We start from the raw sequence: 15,713 nt of genomic DNA, 5'->3' as shown, positions 1-15,713 counted from the left end.
GATTGAGAAACCAGTCAGAGAAATGCATTATGGGAAAAAAGCCCTAAAACTGTGTTTAGATCAATAGTAATTACCTACATTTTTAATTGTGGAAATACTGTTGGTGCTAAATCTTTATGGTAATTATTCCTATTTTGCCAGTCATGCATTGCTTTTCTGGAGGCACTCACTTTAACGTAGTTGTTTTTTTATGCCTATATACTATAAAGTAAAAAATATTCAGAAGTATTGAAAGACTAGAAATGTTAAAAATGAAAATATGTCACTACTTCGTTAAAAACTGTATTGCCCTAAGGCAGCGATGCATAAATAGACCTTAATATTATTTTCTTCAAAAATAGTATTATTATTTCAAAATAAATGCACAGATAAATGGCATCAAAAGCTGAGAGAAATTACACTTACTACAGGCTTGTATCTAAATGTAATCAAAGTCTGTCCTGCACCTACTGTACACTGGATCACCTAGAGTGGGTGCAATCTCTTTGAATACTAATGAAGGGTGTGGGGGGCTAAGGTTGGCCTCGAGCATATGGGGCGTGACAAGGTTGGATTGCAATGGATGTGGCCCAGACCTTCAAACTCAAGGCTGGTTTACGAGGGTGGATCAGTGGCCGCTGTGCGTCACTATAACATAACCTAACACGCACACACACACACACTCCCAGCCATCACAGGCATCCCGTGGAATCGAAAACATAAATTAAACGAGGGCTCCAGAGAGTGTGCAAATGCAGGTGTTCATACATTTCAGCCCACGTACACACATACGCTAATGGTGTTGTGTCAAATAAAATGGAGATATCCGCTTTATAATGAATGGGGTAAACAGCACTAGCAGATGATGACTCGGTAGATTTGTCAGAGGAGGCTGATGGAGCCTAATGAGGCAAATACTTCCACACTTGGTTATGGCCTTGGATGGCAGGAAGTGTGGATGGTGCGTTTCACTTGACATGGGCGTCAAAAAGGAAGACCAGGACATGTAGACGCACAGATACACAGAACATAAAGGGGCAAACAATCATTCTGCTGCAACAGTAAGACTTTAAAGTTAGCACCAGTCGCTTTCCAGCTCTTTTTAGTTCCCTTGATCTCTGCCTCTCTCTCTCTCTCCCTCCCTCTGCACTCAGCGCTGTTATCGGAACATCCAGACGGAGGAACAATGCAAAATTAATGTCACCATTTCTCCATCCAACTGCTCCAATACATTACCTCTGGCAGGTCACATTACGCACAAAATGTATTAGATATGTGAATTAAGAATGGCATTGATTGCAGCCACTGTAGATTAATCTTCCGTGGAGCCAAAGCTATGGATTAGTTTGCTTAAACGTTTATTCGATGCTGAGACAGCTTGGGTGCAGAGCTTGCCTCAGCCACTCAGACTTCACAAACCAGTGAAGTAGTTGATGTGAGTGTGTGTGTGTGTACCACTATACTCTGATGAGTATGGTAACTGAGATGGTTATCCTATCTATTGGGAAAGTCCTAGTTTGGCTCTGTTATATTTTAAATGTTCATCAATCAGACAAATAAGACAATTTAAAGCTGCAGTGAAAAAGTTGTTGTTTTGTTGGGGTTGTATGTGCTGGGTCATTTCCTGACTGTAAAAGTCTGAATTTGTTTTTACACTTCAAGCTGTGTTCGGGTTCTAGAGGTGACCGACTTGCATGTAAAGTTAATGGAAACATGTAAATGTTGTGGTCGAAAAGTCTTGAGAGCAGAGCAAACTGAAGCGGAGACATGTTTGCATGCTGCATTCTGCATAAACTGGACAGGACAAGTGATCCCCACGAAAGTCAAAAATGTCACAAACACATTATTTCTAAGAGGATAAAACACTGTCGCCTTTCGTGTCTTTAATGAACACACCAGTTAAACAGAAGGAGTGATGACGGAAATAGTAAGTGAAAGTTCTTTAGTGGCTCTGAATTCGTCCTACACAACTTCCAGGAGGAACTTTGTGAAACATTTGACCTCACAGGACGTCTGGTGTAAACGGCTCTAGTCACGTCCTTCCACGGTGTCTCTGCAGGGTTGAGGTCTATGCTCTGACTGTGACACTCCATAGGCAGGTTTCGTGTCATCCATTACTCCATGTACTCCCGTGTTAAGGGTCAGGTTTTGTTTAGGTGCATTGGCTATAGCAAGCTGCCAGGATGAGAAGCAGAAGCAAAAGCAAAGCAGCATCACGTCATCATGCTTGCTCCACCTTATTTCACTGTTAGGGTTTTGACACCATACAGTGGATGTAAGTTGGTGGCAAATTCTAAGCATTATTAAATGTGCCTTATCAATTCCAGCAAATAAAGCAATGTAAACAAATGGCTTTCATCACCTTTTATCTTTATGCTAAACTATCAAACATTTCCACAACTGTCGACCTGCTCCTTTAATCTAACAGATCTCACATTCATATTTTGTATTTCTTCCTGTCTGCCTGAGACAGTTTGAGTGTCGAAACTAATTTTCTGTCTTAAGCCCTTATTGTCATTAAAGTGCGTGTGCATCTAGAGGATTCATCCCCTTTGTGAAACAGGGGAGACTTTTGCCTGGCTGTATCTCAGCGTGTGTCTGCTTTTATCAAACTTACAGAGAGGGAGATGGAGAGCTGGAGCTCCCTTTGAGGGAAGACTGTTAAATAATGCAGGTGGTTAAGTAAGGTTGTCGGGCCGAATTGTAAAAAGGCTCCTGATTCACTGAGCCACAGCCTGTTAGGGAGAGAAAGGGAAGAGAGAGCGTGTGACTTTCAGCTCTCTAGAGTCATGTTCTCACATACACACACACGGGTCGAATAGGGAACGTGGCAAGGAACGTGTGTCTGTAGGAATGAGTCCTGTGAGGAGGGAGCCAGTCCAGTGTGTGCTCTTGCCATGCCATGCCATCTTGTCCTGTCACTGGCGGTTTTATGACAACCTCTTTCAGAGCTAATACAGTTGCATTGATTGTCCTACACTGTCGCTTTGAATCTAACCGAATCAGACATCATAACGTCAGCGTCTGACAATGGAGAGTACAAATGACTGTCTTGGTCGAGAGCTGAAGATGTGACCAGCATCAGATGCTGAACACTCAAATAGCCACAGTCATCTCAATCTGTTGTATCCTAAACAACACAATGCTGCCCCCTGCTGCCGGTAAAACCAAACTGCACCTAGCTGTCAGCATGCAGAAAGTATGTTATTTTATACCCAGGGAGACCTTAAGGTGAGTAAAGGGCAAAATAAAGTATCAGAAAGCACAAACTGAGAGAACACACAGTAACCTTGTAACTGTGGCAGCAGGTTGGCAATAAAAAGAGAGATCCACTGGGAAACTGTTGCAATGATCCAAACATCCATCAAACAGCTGGTGGTGTGGGTCTTTGTGACCTATTTGAAAAGATCCTAGTAGCAAAAACAAATAACAGATGATCACTCCATTTCAGTTTGATGCAATTGTGCCACTTTCACTCCACATAAACTGGATGCCGGCAAAACAAAGCAAAACCAACAACAATAGCTGAGAAACTCTTTTCATAAAGTATATTCTATGGAGCTTTCAAACATACCACATGATATCATCAGCAGGACACGTTCTAACGACAATGACATGGAAACATGCTTAGCTGCTTTCTTGCTAACATACGATAAGATTGCTACAGTACACATCATAGTACAACCAGGAGTCAATTAGCTTAGCTTAGCATAAAAGCCAGAAACAGAGTAACAGCTAATCTTGCTTTGTCCAAAAGAAACAACTGTACCTGAAAATGAACACAATACGTGTTATGAGCACGTTCTCAAGACTAACATGAAAAGAGAAGTTTATCTGTCCACACACATTGTGATTTTTAGCTTAGCTTTGCTCAAATAGCCACAATAAAGTTGTTTACTATTAAAGTTTACTTTTAAACATAACCTTGCAAGCTTTTTTCCCCACATTTCCAGTCTTTGTGCTACACCCAGTTAATGTCCGTTATAAACTATAGCCTATTGATCTTATCTACTACAGAAACATATGTGTCTAACTATTGCTTTAAACACAAAGATTCAAGGTTGATTCTTTACCTTGAAAATTATCTAAACCTCCAGTAGAGCTACTACATTGATCATCAAAGTGAATCTCAGTCTGTTCCCTCTTCCTGTTGTAAATATAGTCTGTGTATGAATCTAGCCACGCATATACATTAATACCAAATGAGTCGATTTCATTAATACATTCAGGAATATATTTTAATTCTATACCTTGCTGGTAGATTATAGTGTACATTGTAATGGCCACAATGGAGTGTCAACACGTCTGGGCTTCATTCACGAGAATGCCGTTACACTGCAGAGAAAAGCGCCTGTAACAGCAGCTCTTGAATGAACCACTGATTCAGTTCATATGAATACAACAACTAGATTGATTTTCATATTAGAGAAATAAAACAATCTTCAGTTTACATTCAAGCTGATGGAAAGCCAAATCCTCACGTATTTCTTTTTTTTTTTTTTTTTTTACTGAAAGATGGAGCATAGCTGATTGTCCCGCTGTTATTACGGCCTGTTGATATGGTGTGTACGTCAGTCTTAATTAAATCCTACTCTTGTTTTTATCCATAAAAAAATAATTATAAAACTATAAATTATAACTAAACACATATACAAAACACTGATTATGATGCCATGAGTACAGAAACAGAAAATAGCTGAAGGTAAACAACGGACACCAAACGCTGACATAAGATGCTCTGGTGAATGTAAGTTTGTAAAGATGTAATAACAGAAGAGATGTAGTAACCTTAAAGGAAGAGATTATTGCTTTGGTGTGCAGGGCCAGCAGCTTGTGCTGTTCAACTGTCCAAGTGAAGAGAGCAACAACAAAGTGAAGAGGCCACACGTTATCTCAGTTTTACACTTTTTTTTCCCTTATTGACTTGCTGCAGCCTTATCTTTAATACACAGTGATGCCTTGTTAATTCATAGGAAGACATAAAGACACACGCCCTCCTCCTCCTCCTCCTCCTCCTCTTGGTTGTCCTCTCTTTCTGCTGGGTTGTGGCGGTCAGAAGGCGAAAATATCGTCCCTGAATGGGCTGAGACTGTGCGTAGTGTTTCCATTGGTGCTGTCCCAGTCGGGTTCAGTGAGCCAGTCTTGGGCCGTCACCCCAATGTCCAGGACCTGGGGGTTAGTACGCGACACTGCCAGTCTGAAGAGACACAGGAAAAAAAAAAAAAAAAAAAGAATAAAAACAACAAAACTCTATAATCTATATTATCACAACCTTAAAAATACATTTGTTTGTTGGTATAGGAGGATGAAAGAGAAATGTGGATGTTATTTATACAGGTACCCACACAGTGTTGGACCAGAGCAGAGTCTGTAGCCCACGGTGTAGTAATAAGGACTGTTTATAATCCAACTAGTTCTATTTTTGGGTGTTTAAGTCCTACAGGAAGGGGAGTGTACACTGAAGGTAAGCATTATGGTCCTGTGTAGAGCGATTTCCAGACCACTTGATGTTGCTGTCCAACGTGGTAAAGTCGTTTTTCATTCAAAATGTGACATTACAAAGCCTTTCTCTGCCAGGTGGCCTTACAGGTATGTAAAACTCCTTCCTTTGGTTTGCCTTAAACTGTGATTTTCATTCTGCCTCTTCAATAGCTCCGCCTCCCAGACATGCTAATGTAACAACAACCTCAGTCTGTTCTAGCCTGTCTCTCCACTTAGCTGCAAACAGCCTTTTCTCTGACCCACTGCTCCACTTTTAACCACCACCGTCAACAAACACAGGAACTGTTCAACAAAGCACTCTGTGTTTGGAGCGGAATCTTATTATTCCCACTATTCAAACATGGACTCTTAGGTGGCGATGAGATGGATAAGAAGGGCGTTGTTTTTACATGGGGAGTTACTGCATACTATTGACTAACATTACTGACCTGTAGGCAGGCTAATCTTAAGTTAGTAATTAGGACTACTACACTAAACAGTTAATAGTGCTACAAAACTTTACCTGGAAATGAACCATATCTATCCAGAGCACAGCTGGAGACACAAACACACAGTAGCTTGAGGACAGTTTAAAGCTTAGCTGTCAGCCAAACTACACATATACTTTAACTTGCCACATTCCTCTTCTGATTAAGTCTTTATTTCCAAATGTTCTACCTAATCAGAGATTAAAACATTTATATTCTGTAGTACACATAAATCATCAGTAAGAGGCACTGTAAAGCCAAATAGTATTAAAATGACCTACAGTAAACTGAAGAATCTGAAAAAGTTTGTATTGGTGATAGGGCAGAGGAGCTACTCAATTAAATATATGGTTCAGATGTATCTCACCTGGAGAAGGCTTCATCCAAACCATCTTCTATTTCCTGGAAGAAACAGAAGTTTATTGAATGCACCCTCAAGGAACAGAAACTGTATAGCACACTTCTGTTACACTGGTTAGAATAGGAATTAAAAATATTTAAATGCCATGTTAAAAAATTATTTATGCTATTTTGGGACTTTTTAAAAGATTTGTACACAACTGATATTTGTTCAGTATAAATTTGCTTTGTGAGATGTGAAATTACTCATCACCACCACTGTCCACAGTTGCAACCTAAAGGGAGAGGAAGCATCTTACCCAGGCAGGGTTGTTATTGGTCTCAGAGGGCATGTGGTTATCCAGCTGATCCTCCTCTACATTCCCATTGGTCTCCGCTACAACGTTCACAGTGTCCTCAAAGTCCAATAGAGTGTCTGTGGCAACATCTAGTTGGTAGGAGAGAAAGTAAGTTTTGCTATGCACTCAAAAGATAAGAAACTACAGAATGAACGTGGTGCAAAATATGGAATTTATTTTGGTATCAGTGTGAGAAAGAAGCCCCTCTCCCTCACACAGCCACTAGCATTGCTGCAGATTCTGAGTCTTGTTCTTACCTGTCCCTTTCAGGCTCCCCAAGCTGTTGGATCTCTCTGAATGGGAACTACTGCTGGTCTCTCCAGCTGAACCAGACTTCACTCTCTTCCCTTTCTCTAGAAAAGATGTGCATAGACAAAATAGAAGCAGGTCAAGACCTGTTTACTGTAACTATACAGCAGATAACGTATCCTTGGAGCATCAAGGTTGACTCATTACAGGCACAAACGGTCTCATGCACTGACAAAAACTGGTCTGTAGTTGGAGTATGTGTGTGGCTCCTACCTTCTTTGGAGACTTGCCACAGTTCAAAAGCTATTGTGAAGGCCTGGGCTACTGTCAGAGCCACTGCCTGAGCCTGGAGAACAGCAGAGAAATACACACTGTAACTGACAACTGGTGAAAAGATTAATGTTCACCATTAATGATCATCATCCCCAGTGACTCATTCACTGAAGTATATACTAGATGTGAAAAGTGACAGACATGATGTCCAATGCATTTTCTACTATTTGTCAAAACACAAAATAATATACATTATTCCAACTACAGTTTGTTTCCAAGATAATAGAAAATACTCTATATGGCTGGAAAAACTTGATTTCTTTTTAAAGATGAAGGAAACACACTGAAGATGAGCACATGTGCATATCATGTCTGTGCTACAAAGAGCACTAATATTTTAAGATAAGAGTTTACTTCAAGCTGATGTTAGCTAAATTTAAAATCACTGCACTGGCTCCTAATTCATGCTCATATTAAATAAAACATAAAAACACTGATTCTGCAGTAGGGCAACTCACCACTTTCCTCTTGGAGCAGAGATAGGCATTGCACTCCAGGGTCCCATTGAGGGTGTTTTGAGCAATGTACGCAAACACTTTATCATGCAGTTTGTCCACTGTACAGTAGGATATTCTGCAGGCCAGAGGTCATAAGCTTAGACAAACTATCTAAAACAGTATAAACATTATACAAACAGTATAAAAAGCAGAGTCACGTGTCAGCTCAGCCACATATTAATGTTGTCAATGAGTTCTGCTGCTTTGCACACACCTGTATATGGAGACATTTTCCAGGAGTTTATTATTCAAGCTGTCGTACAGGACTATTCCCTGAGGGGAAACCTTGAGAGCAACCTTCTGAGGTTTCTTTCCACTGGCTTTAGCCTGTTAGAGGGACAATTGTAAATAGGAGAAGTTTGTTCAATAACAAATGAGGTTTGAGACTTTGCACTTGGCTGCTATAACTATACTGTAGATAATATTTAGGTCGCAAAAACCAATGCCGAGTCAAAGTATTTGAAAAATGTTTTAACTCAACTAAAACTAATAGATCACACAGACATCTAGGCCTCAAGCTAAAATGGCTAAAAACAAAACAGAAAGTAGTTTTTCCAATATGTTCTAAAAAGCACATGTAGCACTATTAATGAAAAATCTATATGTAAACAACTCATAACAGCGTTGTCATTAGTACTCCAGCTCTCACCGTGGCCACAATCCTCTTTACGGCAGCAGCTGATAGGTCTTCTCCCTTGGGCTGGTCCACTAGTGTCATGCCGAGGTGACGAAGGTTAAAGGTCATACCTTCTAAGATTGTCTCCCTTGTGTCAGTCCAGTTCTCTGGAAGCTCTATAAAAGGGGAAAACAGTAGGTTGATAAACTAGTCACCAGTATTCATGTTTGTGCACTTGAACGTTTATGAGTCCTTAAGAATTTTCTTTATTTCTGCATAAATGCAAAATGAAAATGTGAGCAAATTCAAGTCATACTACCAGATAAAGGGAACCCGAATTACACTGGACAATTTTATTGGGCAAAATATCCAATATCCATATCCATAAATATCAATAAGTCCATCACTGGTCAAAAGAATGTGTTGCACTATTGACCACTGCTCTAGGATTGTCCATTTGTTTTAACTCACTGGGATGACTATCAGGTGTAACTGTGCCTTATATAAGGAAATCTGTGTCTTCAATATCACTTTCAAAAGGTGTGGAAGAACCTGTAGCAGGCAGTCCGTGACAGGAAGCCAACCAACATTCTTTAGTTGAAGATATTCTGTAAGGAAGAATGAACTAAATGCATTCAAGCTGATGTGCCGGGATGATAAACAGTTACAGGAAATGTTTATTTGGAACTTATGGCTGCACATCACCACACTCAAATATGTAAGGATCCATAGTAAATAAACAACTAAGCATAAAGAGTTTGTCTCATTGGTGTAATTTAGATTCTGATCACGTTTTAGGTCAAATTTATGCAGTAATAAAGAAAATTCTTAAGAGTTTGAAAACTTCAAACTCTACTGCATTTCTCAGTTACTGCTAAGATTTGCCAGCTTTTCCTCCCATTTCATGTTCTAAAATAAATAACATTAGTCGTGAGAATGTTCAAAGAGCTTGAGAAAAACACAAATCAGAGGAAATGTAAACAGCCTGTGTTGAACTCCCTGAAGCGGAAAAGACATAACAGGGTATCTAGGTCAGAGGTACTGTCACTGTTAAATAAATATTTCAACTTACAGTGCTCAACAATATATAGGCAAAGACTTAGGAGTGCTTATACATGAACCCTGACACAGTGTGATAAGAGCAAAGTGTGGGTTTCCTTTCTGAATGTAACAGAACACATTTCTCCCAAACTAGGCCAAAGGTGTATACGCATAAAAAAAAACAACAACAACAAAAAATAACAAAACAACTCAATTTTTAGTGTTAACATTTTCAGAAATAAAATGATAGCTCGAACGAGGAGTGTCAGAGCTGTAACAGCTGCTACCTCTGTGTGGCTTCTTATCAGGTTTTGTGTGGAGCTGTCTGGCCCTGACCCTGTGGCCGTGTTTACAGACGCTTCCTCAGAGAAAGGAGGGGAAAAGGGTTAAGAGAAGAAATTCATCCTCCCAGCATTTACCTCCTCTGGGATGCAGTGCATACCACATACTTGCGCACACACACACACTGTAACTGAAGGAAGGACTATGTCAAGTCAGACTGCCAAGGAGGATTTTAAAGGCTGTTAGAGGCGTTGTTACAGAGAAGCTGCTGAAATATGCTTCTTTTACGATCCAGCATTATAACGAAAATCTCCAATTTTCATGCCAATGACTTTCAACATTTGAAGGAAAAAAAACACATTTTACATCACAGCATGAAAACTCTCTATTAAAAATAATAAAAAATTCAAACTGTTGCAAGTAATTTCAGGATGTCTCTAATTCATTATTCTTCATGATGATGAAAGTCCAGCTTGATACAAACAAGATGTTCTTCTACACTGTTGAACCCCTTTGCTAATTCCCTATAGGACAGGTATCTGAATCTGAATCATGGATGCTTTATAAGAACCGGATACCCAACTCCAACAAGTTGTCCATTTATTGAATGAAAACTACATAAGCCAAAAAGATTTTCTAGCTCCCAGATTATTTTTTTCATTGTGCAGCCAATGCACTGTTTCTAAAGATGAAAAAAACAACAACACTGTTTGTAGCTCAAGGCATCAGCAGTTTTACACACATCTTTATCTTTGTAGTCACTGGAGAAATGCTTTTGGGGGTCACAGGGAGATTTTTCATTGCAGTTCTACAAATGACTGAAGGGCTGAGAAGCTTTCAGGGTTCAGTCCTGGTTCATGAGGGTCACTGTGCTCCAATACTGTCCTTCCAATGATTTCTGCATGTATAGCTTGTGACTGGCTGAACAAAAAAAATTTAAACTGCAAATTGTGTATTTAGATATTTTAACACAGTAAACTTCATCTGTCATCTAAACAATATTAATAGCACATGTAACAGAATTTTAATGTAGACAACTAGACATCTAATCAGAAATATACCTTGGGATGGTTTAACTACCTTTTTATCTATGCAAGCTTGTACCGTTGACTTCATCTTGAGAGGAAAAATTGCCAAATTCATTACAGTTCTAGATTAAAAAATAACATACCTTCAAATCTGTATTCTGTAAAATGTTGCCAAGCAATCCATCCAAAACCAGTAGCAATAATTTTAGTTTGAACAAAAGTGTGAAGTAAATGATCAGCATTGTCATCTATGGTGCAGCACAGCTAAAATACTCAAAGGTTTAAAACTGCTGAATAGTGAATAACCAAGAAGTTAAACAGTTAAATAATACATTAATTAATTCAAGTTTAACTTGCACAAAATCCTGTCTTTGCTATTTTAGTAATTTATTTTACTCTTTTAGAGTAACATTGAAAGAGTAACATTTTGGACTATAAACTTGACTAATGTAGAATTTATTCTTTAACTCAAACCAATGCTAAAACATAAATATATAAAAAGAAGTCAATTTGTTAGTCTCTAATACATAAGACAATAAAGTTTTCCACTGACAACCCAAATAACTTAATTACTTTTATAGCTCTTTAAAGGATGACTGAAGCACGCTTATTGCAGGTTTTACAGGCTGTATATTAAAACTGTCTCACATGGTGTTGGACTAACTGTATTCAGGACAAAACCACACTAAACAGCTAATATCAACTGTATTTTTACATGACGTACCAGCATCAGTTCCCAGTCTTTGATGTAGAGAGCTTTAGGATTAAAGGACAAAGACAGAAACGTGTAAACTATGCGTGTGTGAACTGAAACCAAATAAAATCCTGCTCTTATTGTTTAGAAATTAATTGCTGTGTGTAAAATAAAAGGACAGGGTAACTCAAAGTGTTAATTCTGACTTAAAGGGAAAACTTAAAGGCAAGCTTAGAAAACACACCAGTCGTTAGTTCATTATTCATCTATTAAATCCAATGGTGACAGACCACTATCCATTTCATCTAGAGCAAAAAAAAAAAACAAAACAAAAAAAAAAAAAAACACAACTGACAACAAATGTGCTAAACCAAAAGGGACCCCACTGACAGGCAATTCACGTCGTGGCTGATCTGTGTGTCTACACCAAACACTGGATCACTGTGGAAACCACCTACTGTGGTCCGACAACTTAGGATCACTCAAGGACTCCGCGCCAAACAACACTTGTTCTAACTTCTGCCACCGTTTAACATTTTTTTACCCCACATCTGGTTCCACAGAATTCGTTTAAATTGATGTCAGGGTTTCTACTGATGCTGAAAAATGTAAACACATGAGTGATAACAGGCTGCTGAGGAAGTCTGTGCACATGCGAAGTTAAACAAACATTTCTGAGAAACTTAGCCCTCGAGTTCACTTATGGACCTGTAGAGAGGATGGACCAAATACAAAACTAGATTCAAAGATGACTTTTATAAGTTCTCCAATGAAAAACAGACCCATGCCACTTGAAAATACATCCTTCAACAGGTAATATTATTTGTTTAAACTGCATTCTTATTACTACTAGTGATGCATTGTGGGTATTTTTACCAAAACAGATCAAACAATATTTATACATTTATTGAGTTTTGGACACCCACTGGAAAATGACATATTACACATACTGATCCTGGTTCTATGGTCCCAGGGGCAGTAGAAAGCAGTAGCTTTTTACAATAGGCTTTATCACACATGATCCTGTTTTTGTACTTACAGTACAAGCCTGTCTACCTCTCAGTGTGATTGGTGGCTTTTTCTAAGAAAAAAAAAAAAAAGCACGGTTCCATCCTGGGACCCTGTCGAGTTTACATCTAGTCTATCACATGTCACCATGTGTGTCTACGATTCACTAAGCTCACAGAGAAATGTTAGAATGCTGCCCGATTTTGAGCAGAAGTGATACAAACAGGAACAAATATTTAGCTTCTCTACGTTTAATTCTAAGGGTTCTTAAACACCATAAAAAAAAAAAAATTATGCACTAGCGAGCAAAGTTAGCAGACTGATAGGAATGAATAAAATTTGTTTTGCTATCTAATCGTCATCATAAGGAAGCAAGAAGGGAAAGGAAGTGTGACAACAATGGCCAAAAATAACAGTGGAAAGGGAAAAAGACCTCACCCATAAGCATTCTCCTCATTGGGCCATGCTTTGTGATAGGGGCACAGAAATATTCCCACACTGGCAGTCATTACCAATGCTTGGTATAATCACATGCTCCTCATTTAAGGAGGGGCCTAGAAAAAGGCTCTTTGCAGCAGACAAGCACCCACTGGCTGGGTCACTGGCACTGGCAGTGAGCCGGCCTAGGTTGTCTAGGGTGACCAGGCCACGGTAATAAGAGCAGAGAAGTGAATGAGGAGTGGAGAGGCCACTTCTGGCAGTCGCCATCCAACAACATACGTCCTCAGACCACCGTACATGCAAAAAAGGGGTAAATCTACAGAAACAATATCTGGGTAAAATGTTACAAGGGTCTCCTGGTCCTTAGGTATCACAACACTGTGGCTTTTACAACAACATTCAGTTGATCTGCAATATACTCAGTTTCTGAGTAGGTGGAAAATACACTGACCCCAACTTGGTGACGTAGACTTTGTAAGACCAGAGATTGACATGGGCGATATGGGTCAGTGCTGGGGAGGAATGTGTGCCCTACAGCCATGAGAACACCATGTAACCTATACTACAAAGCTCTACTTCTATTAAAAAAAAAAAAAAAAAAAAAAAAAAAAAAAAAGTAGCTGTATATTTTACAAAGAGCTTTTAGTTCTACTAATCACCACAATAAGTGCTCAATTAAAGTCAAAATACCTCATGCAAACACCTCAGCTGGAAAAAGACATTACATTTAAAAAAAAAAAGGGCAATTTTAAAAACATTTAAATCATATTTATACATTTAAAAAAAGGATGAAAAGCAGTTTGCAAATTGTTTACTGTGGCCATTTAATAAGGATTCCCTATAAAACGTTACAAAATTTATTTGCACATCACGTACTGTAAGTACTTGTGAGGGAACTGCCAGTTGGATAAATTACAAATCAGGCTGGCCTTTGTAACCACTGCCACTGATAACTGTGCAGAAGTAACAACATTAACATCTGAACTTGTGATCGAGCCAGCAGTGGCCACGCAGTGACAGAGCAGCAGCATTCCTGGCATCTCCTCCTGGTGACATGTGGGGGAACGTGTAGCTTTCTAAGCTAAGCACTCATCCCCACCCGCAACTTCACAGCCAACAGATCAGTGAGATTTAACTTACAAAGTGGCCCCTTGAGTGCTACAATGGGCACCAGGGTGTCCTTTTAGGAGTTTCATGTTAATTCTGCACAGTGGCCAGGCTCCTGACCTACTCAAGGGCCCTTGAGCAAGACACACAGAGAAATCACTGTGAAGTCTAATTTTGACCCTGACTTCTGCACTTTTTCCTGACGTTTTAGATGTAAAAGTTTTAGTTAAAGTTGGTTACTGGAAACAGATTTAAAAACTACTGACATCATCCCAATGTCACAGCTGTGCCTTTAAACGCAAGACAGAAGAAGAGCTTCTAAACAAAGTACCACTTGTTTGGTTGGTTTCGTGCTCTAAACCGACTTTATTCTGCGTAGTTTCAAAATAATACTTATTTCGGGGAAATCCCTGAAACGGGATCAACCGCACAGACTTGCGCAATACTTAAGGGATAAAACGGGAAAACATTGAAATACGGTAAAATGTTGTGGCTGTTACAGTAGCATTTTCAAAGTGCGTGTCAAACTAAATAAGACGGAGTTACTGCGAGTTAAAAACACTTTACCTTTGGGACTTTGTTGGCAGCATACCTGCCGTCACGTTTTGGCATGTTTCGCTTTTTAGAACAAACAGCTACACTTGAACTTACAAATTATCTGTTGACTCTCCGGCATTTAGCTAATTAAGGTAAAATGGGCACCGCGGGAAGCAAAAGTCAACTTGGGCACGGTGCAACCCGCTAACACGAACTGAACCGTGAGTGAAACCTTTTTCTTCTACTACTTAGATTCATTCTTACTTTTGTGTCTGCCGGCGGTCCAGGACTGTTTCGCCATACTCGGGCTCCGGATAATAGCTCTCCCAGCCGACCTGAGGGCATCCATGTCGGGGTTTGAAAGTGCAAAGAGTCGGTGAAGTTTGCCGGAGAGTGCTCCAGGAGAAATGTTGTTGACCAGACTGCTGATGGGGAGGATGGAGTCGTGCTGCCTTCCCGGGCAGTCAGAAATCCCGCTATTTACGAGGCCAGCGCACGTCAACGAGCACGGCAGAAAAGAAATGCTGCATTTGTGGAACTGGGTCATTTTATCTTTCAGGTGATTATCGTTCATACAAAATGCACAGGTTTGTTATGAATTAATTTAAAAATCGGATTCCCTATTAGTATGTATGTTTCTATCACATGATTTATAGTTTTTTTATGTGCAAAACATGAAGTACCATTGTTTTAGTAAAACATTGAAAAAAGCAGCATACAGTATAGTCTACAAACCTCAGCTATAGAGGACTACTAGTTTAATGTAAGTGCACTTTAAAGTTTATATTTTCTTATCCTATTTTGTTGATAGTTATTTAAGAATTAAGTTATTTCATTGCATATGAATGCAGCGTAGGTGCTGCATGGGGTTTTAGCCATGAATGCACTATTACTAACTTCAAAGAAAAGTTATACTTTGTATCCATGTATGTGTGTTATCTGTGAGTTTCAGATGCCATACTTTTCTGTAAATAAGATTTCTGTTACATTATCTTCTAGAAACTGGGCTACCAAACAGCTTACACACACACACACACACACACACACACACACACAAAGATTAAAACCTATTTTACAAATTTGTATTTAAAGCTTGATTTGTGAACCGAAAAGCAACACAAACCTTTCTAAGAGAGCTATTTACGGGGAGCACTTGAAAGCAGCATCAGACTACAAAGAAACCACATTTGATTTTAAGAACTGGTAGCTACAAAGTTTGGGATAAAAGTCAACA

The 15,713-nt window shown here is 39.3% G+C and overlaps 1 protein-coding gene across 1 annotated transcript; it reads right to left on the bottom strand.

Moving 5' to 3' along the window:
- Window positions 1-4,203: 4,203 nt before the first annotated feature.
- ldlrap1a (low density lipoprotein receptor adaptor protein 1a) lies at window positions 4,204-14,951 on the bottom strand. The gene is made up of 9 exons (XM_026346603.1): window positions 14,744-14,951; window positions 8,375-8,517; window positions 7,940-8,052; window positions 7,687-7,801; window positions 7,169-7,241; window positions 6,904-6,999; window positions 6,608-6,735; window positions 6,316-6,350; window positions 4,204-5,176 (listed from the first exon to the last, which is right to left on the bottom strand). The coding sequence occupies exons 1-9, from the start codon at window positions 14,826-14,828 to the stop codon at window positions 5,032-5,034; spliced, it is 933 nt and encodes a 310-aa protein (XP_026202388.1). The 5' UTR covers window positions 14,829-14,951; the 3' UTR covers window positions 4,204-5,031.
- Window positions 14,952-15,713: the final 762 nt, after the last annotated feature.

Source organism: Anabas testudineus, chromosome 11 (assembly GCF_900324465.2).
Source record: "Anabas testudineus chromosome 11, fAnaTes1.2, whole genome shotgun sequence".
Classification (NCBI taxonomy): domain Eukaryota; kingdom Metazoa; phylum Chordata; class Actinopteri; order Anabantiformes; family Anabantidae; genus Anabas; species Anabas testudineus.
This window is presented reverse-complemented; position numbering and strand designations above follow the sequence as displayed.

Coding starts and splice junctions, on each gene's coding strand:
- ldlrap1a (XM_026346603.1), bottom strand. CDS start 14,828: ATGGATGCCCTCAGGTCGGCTGGGAGAGCTATTATCCGGAGCCCGAGT. Junction 7,802..7,939: donor GAAAATGTCTCCATATACAG/GTGTGTGCAAAG, acceptor TCTGGCCTGCAG/AATATCCTACTGTACAGTGG. Junction 7,242..7,686: donor TCTGCTCCAAGAGGAAAGTG/GTGAGTTGCCCT, acceptor GCTGTTCTCCAG/GCTCAGGCAGTGGCTCTGAC.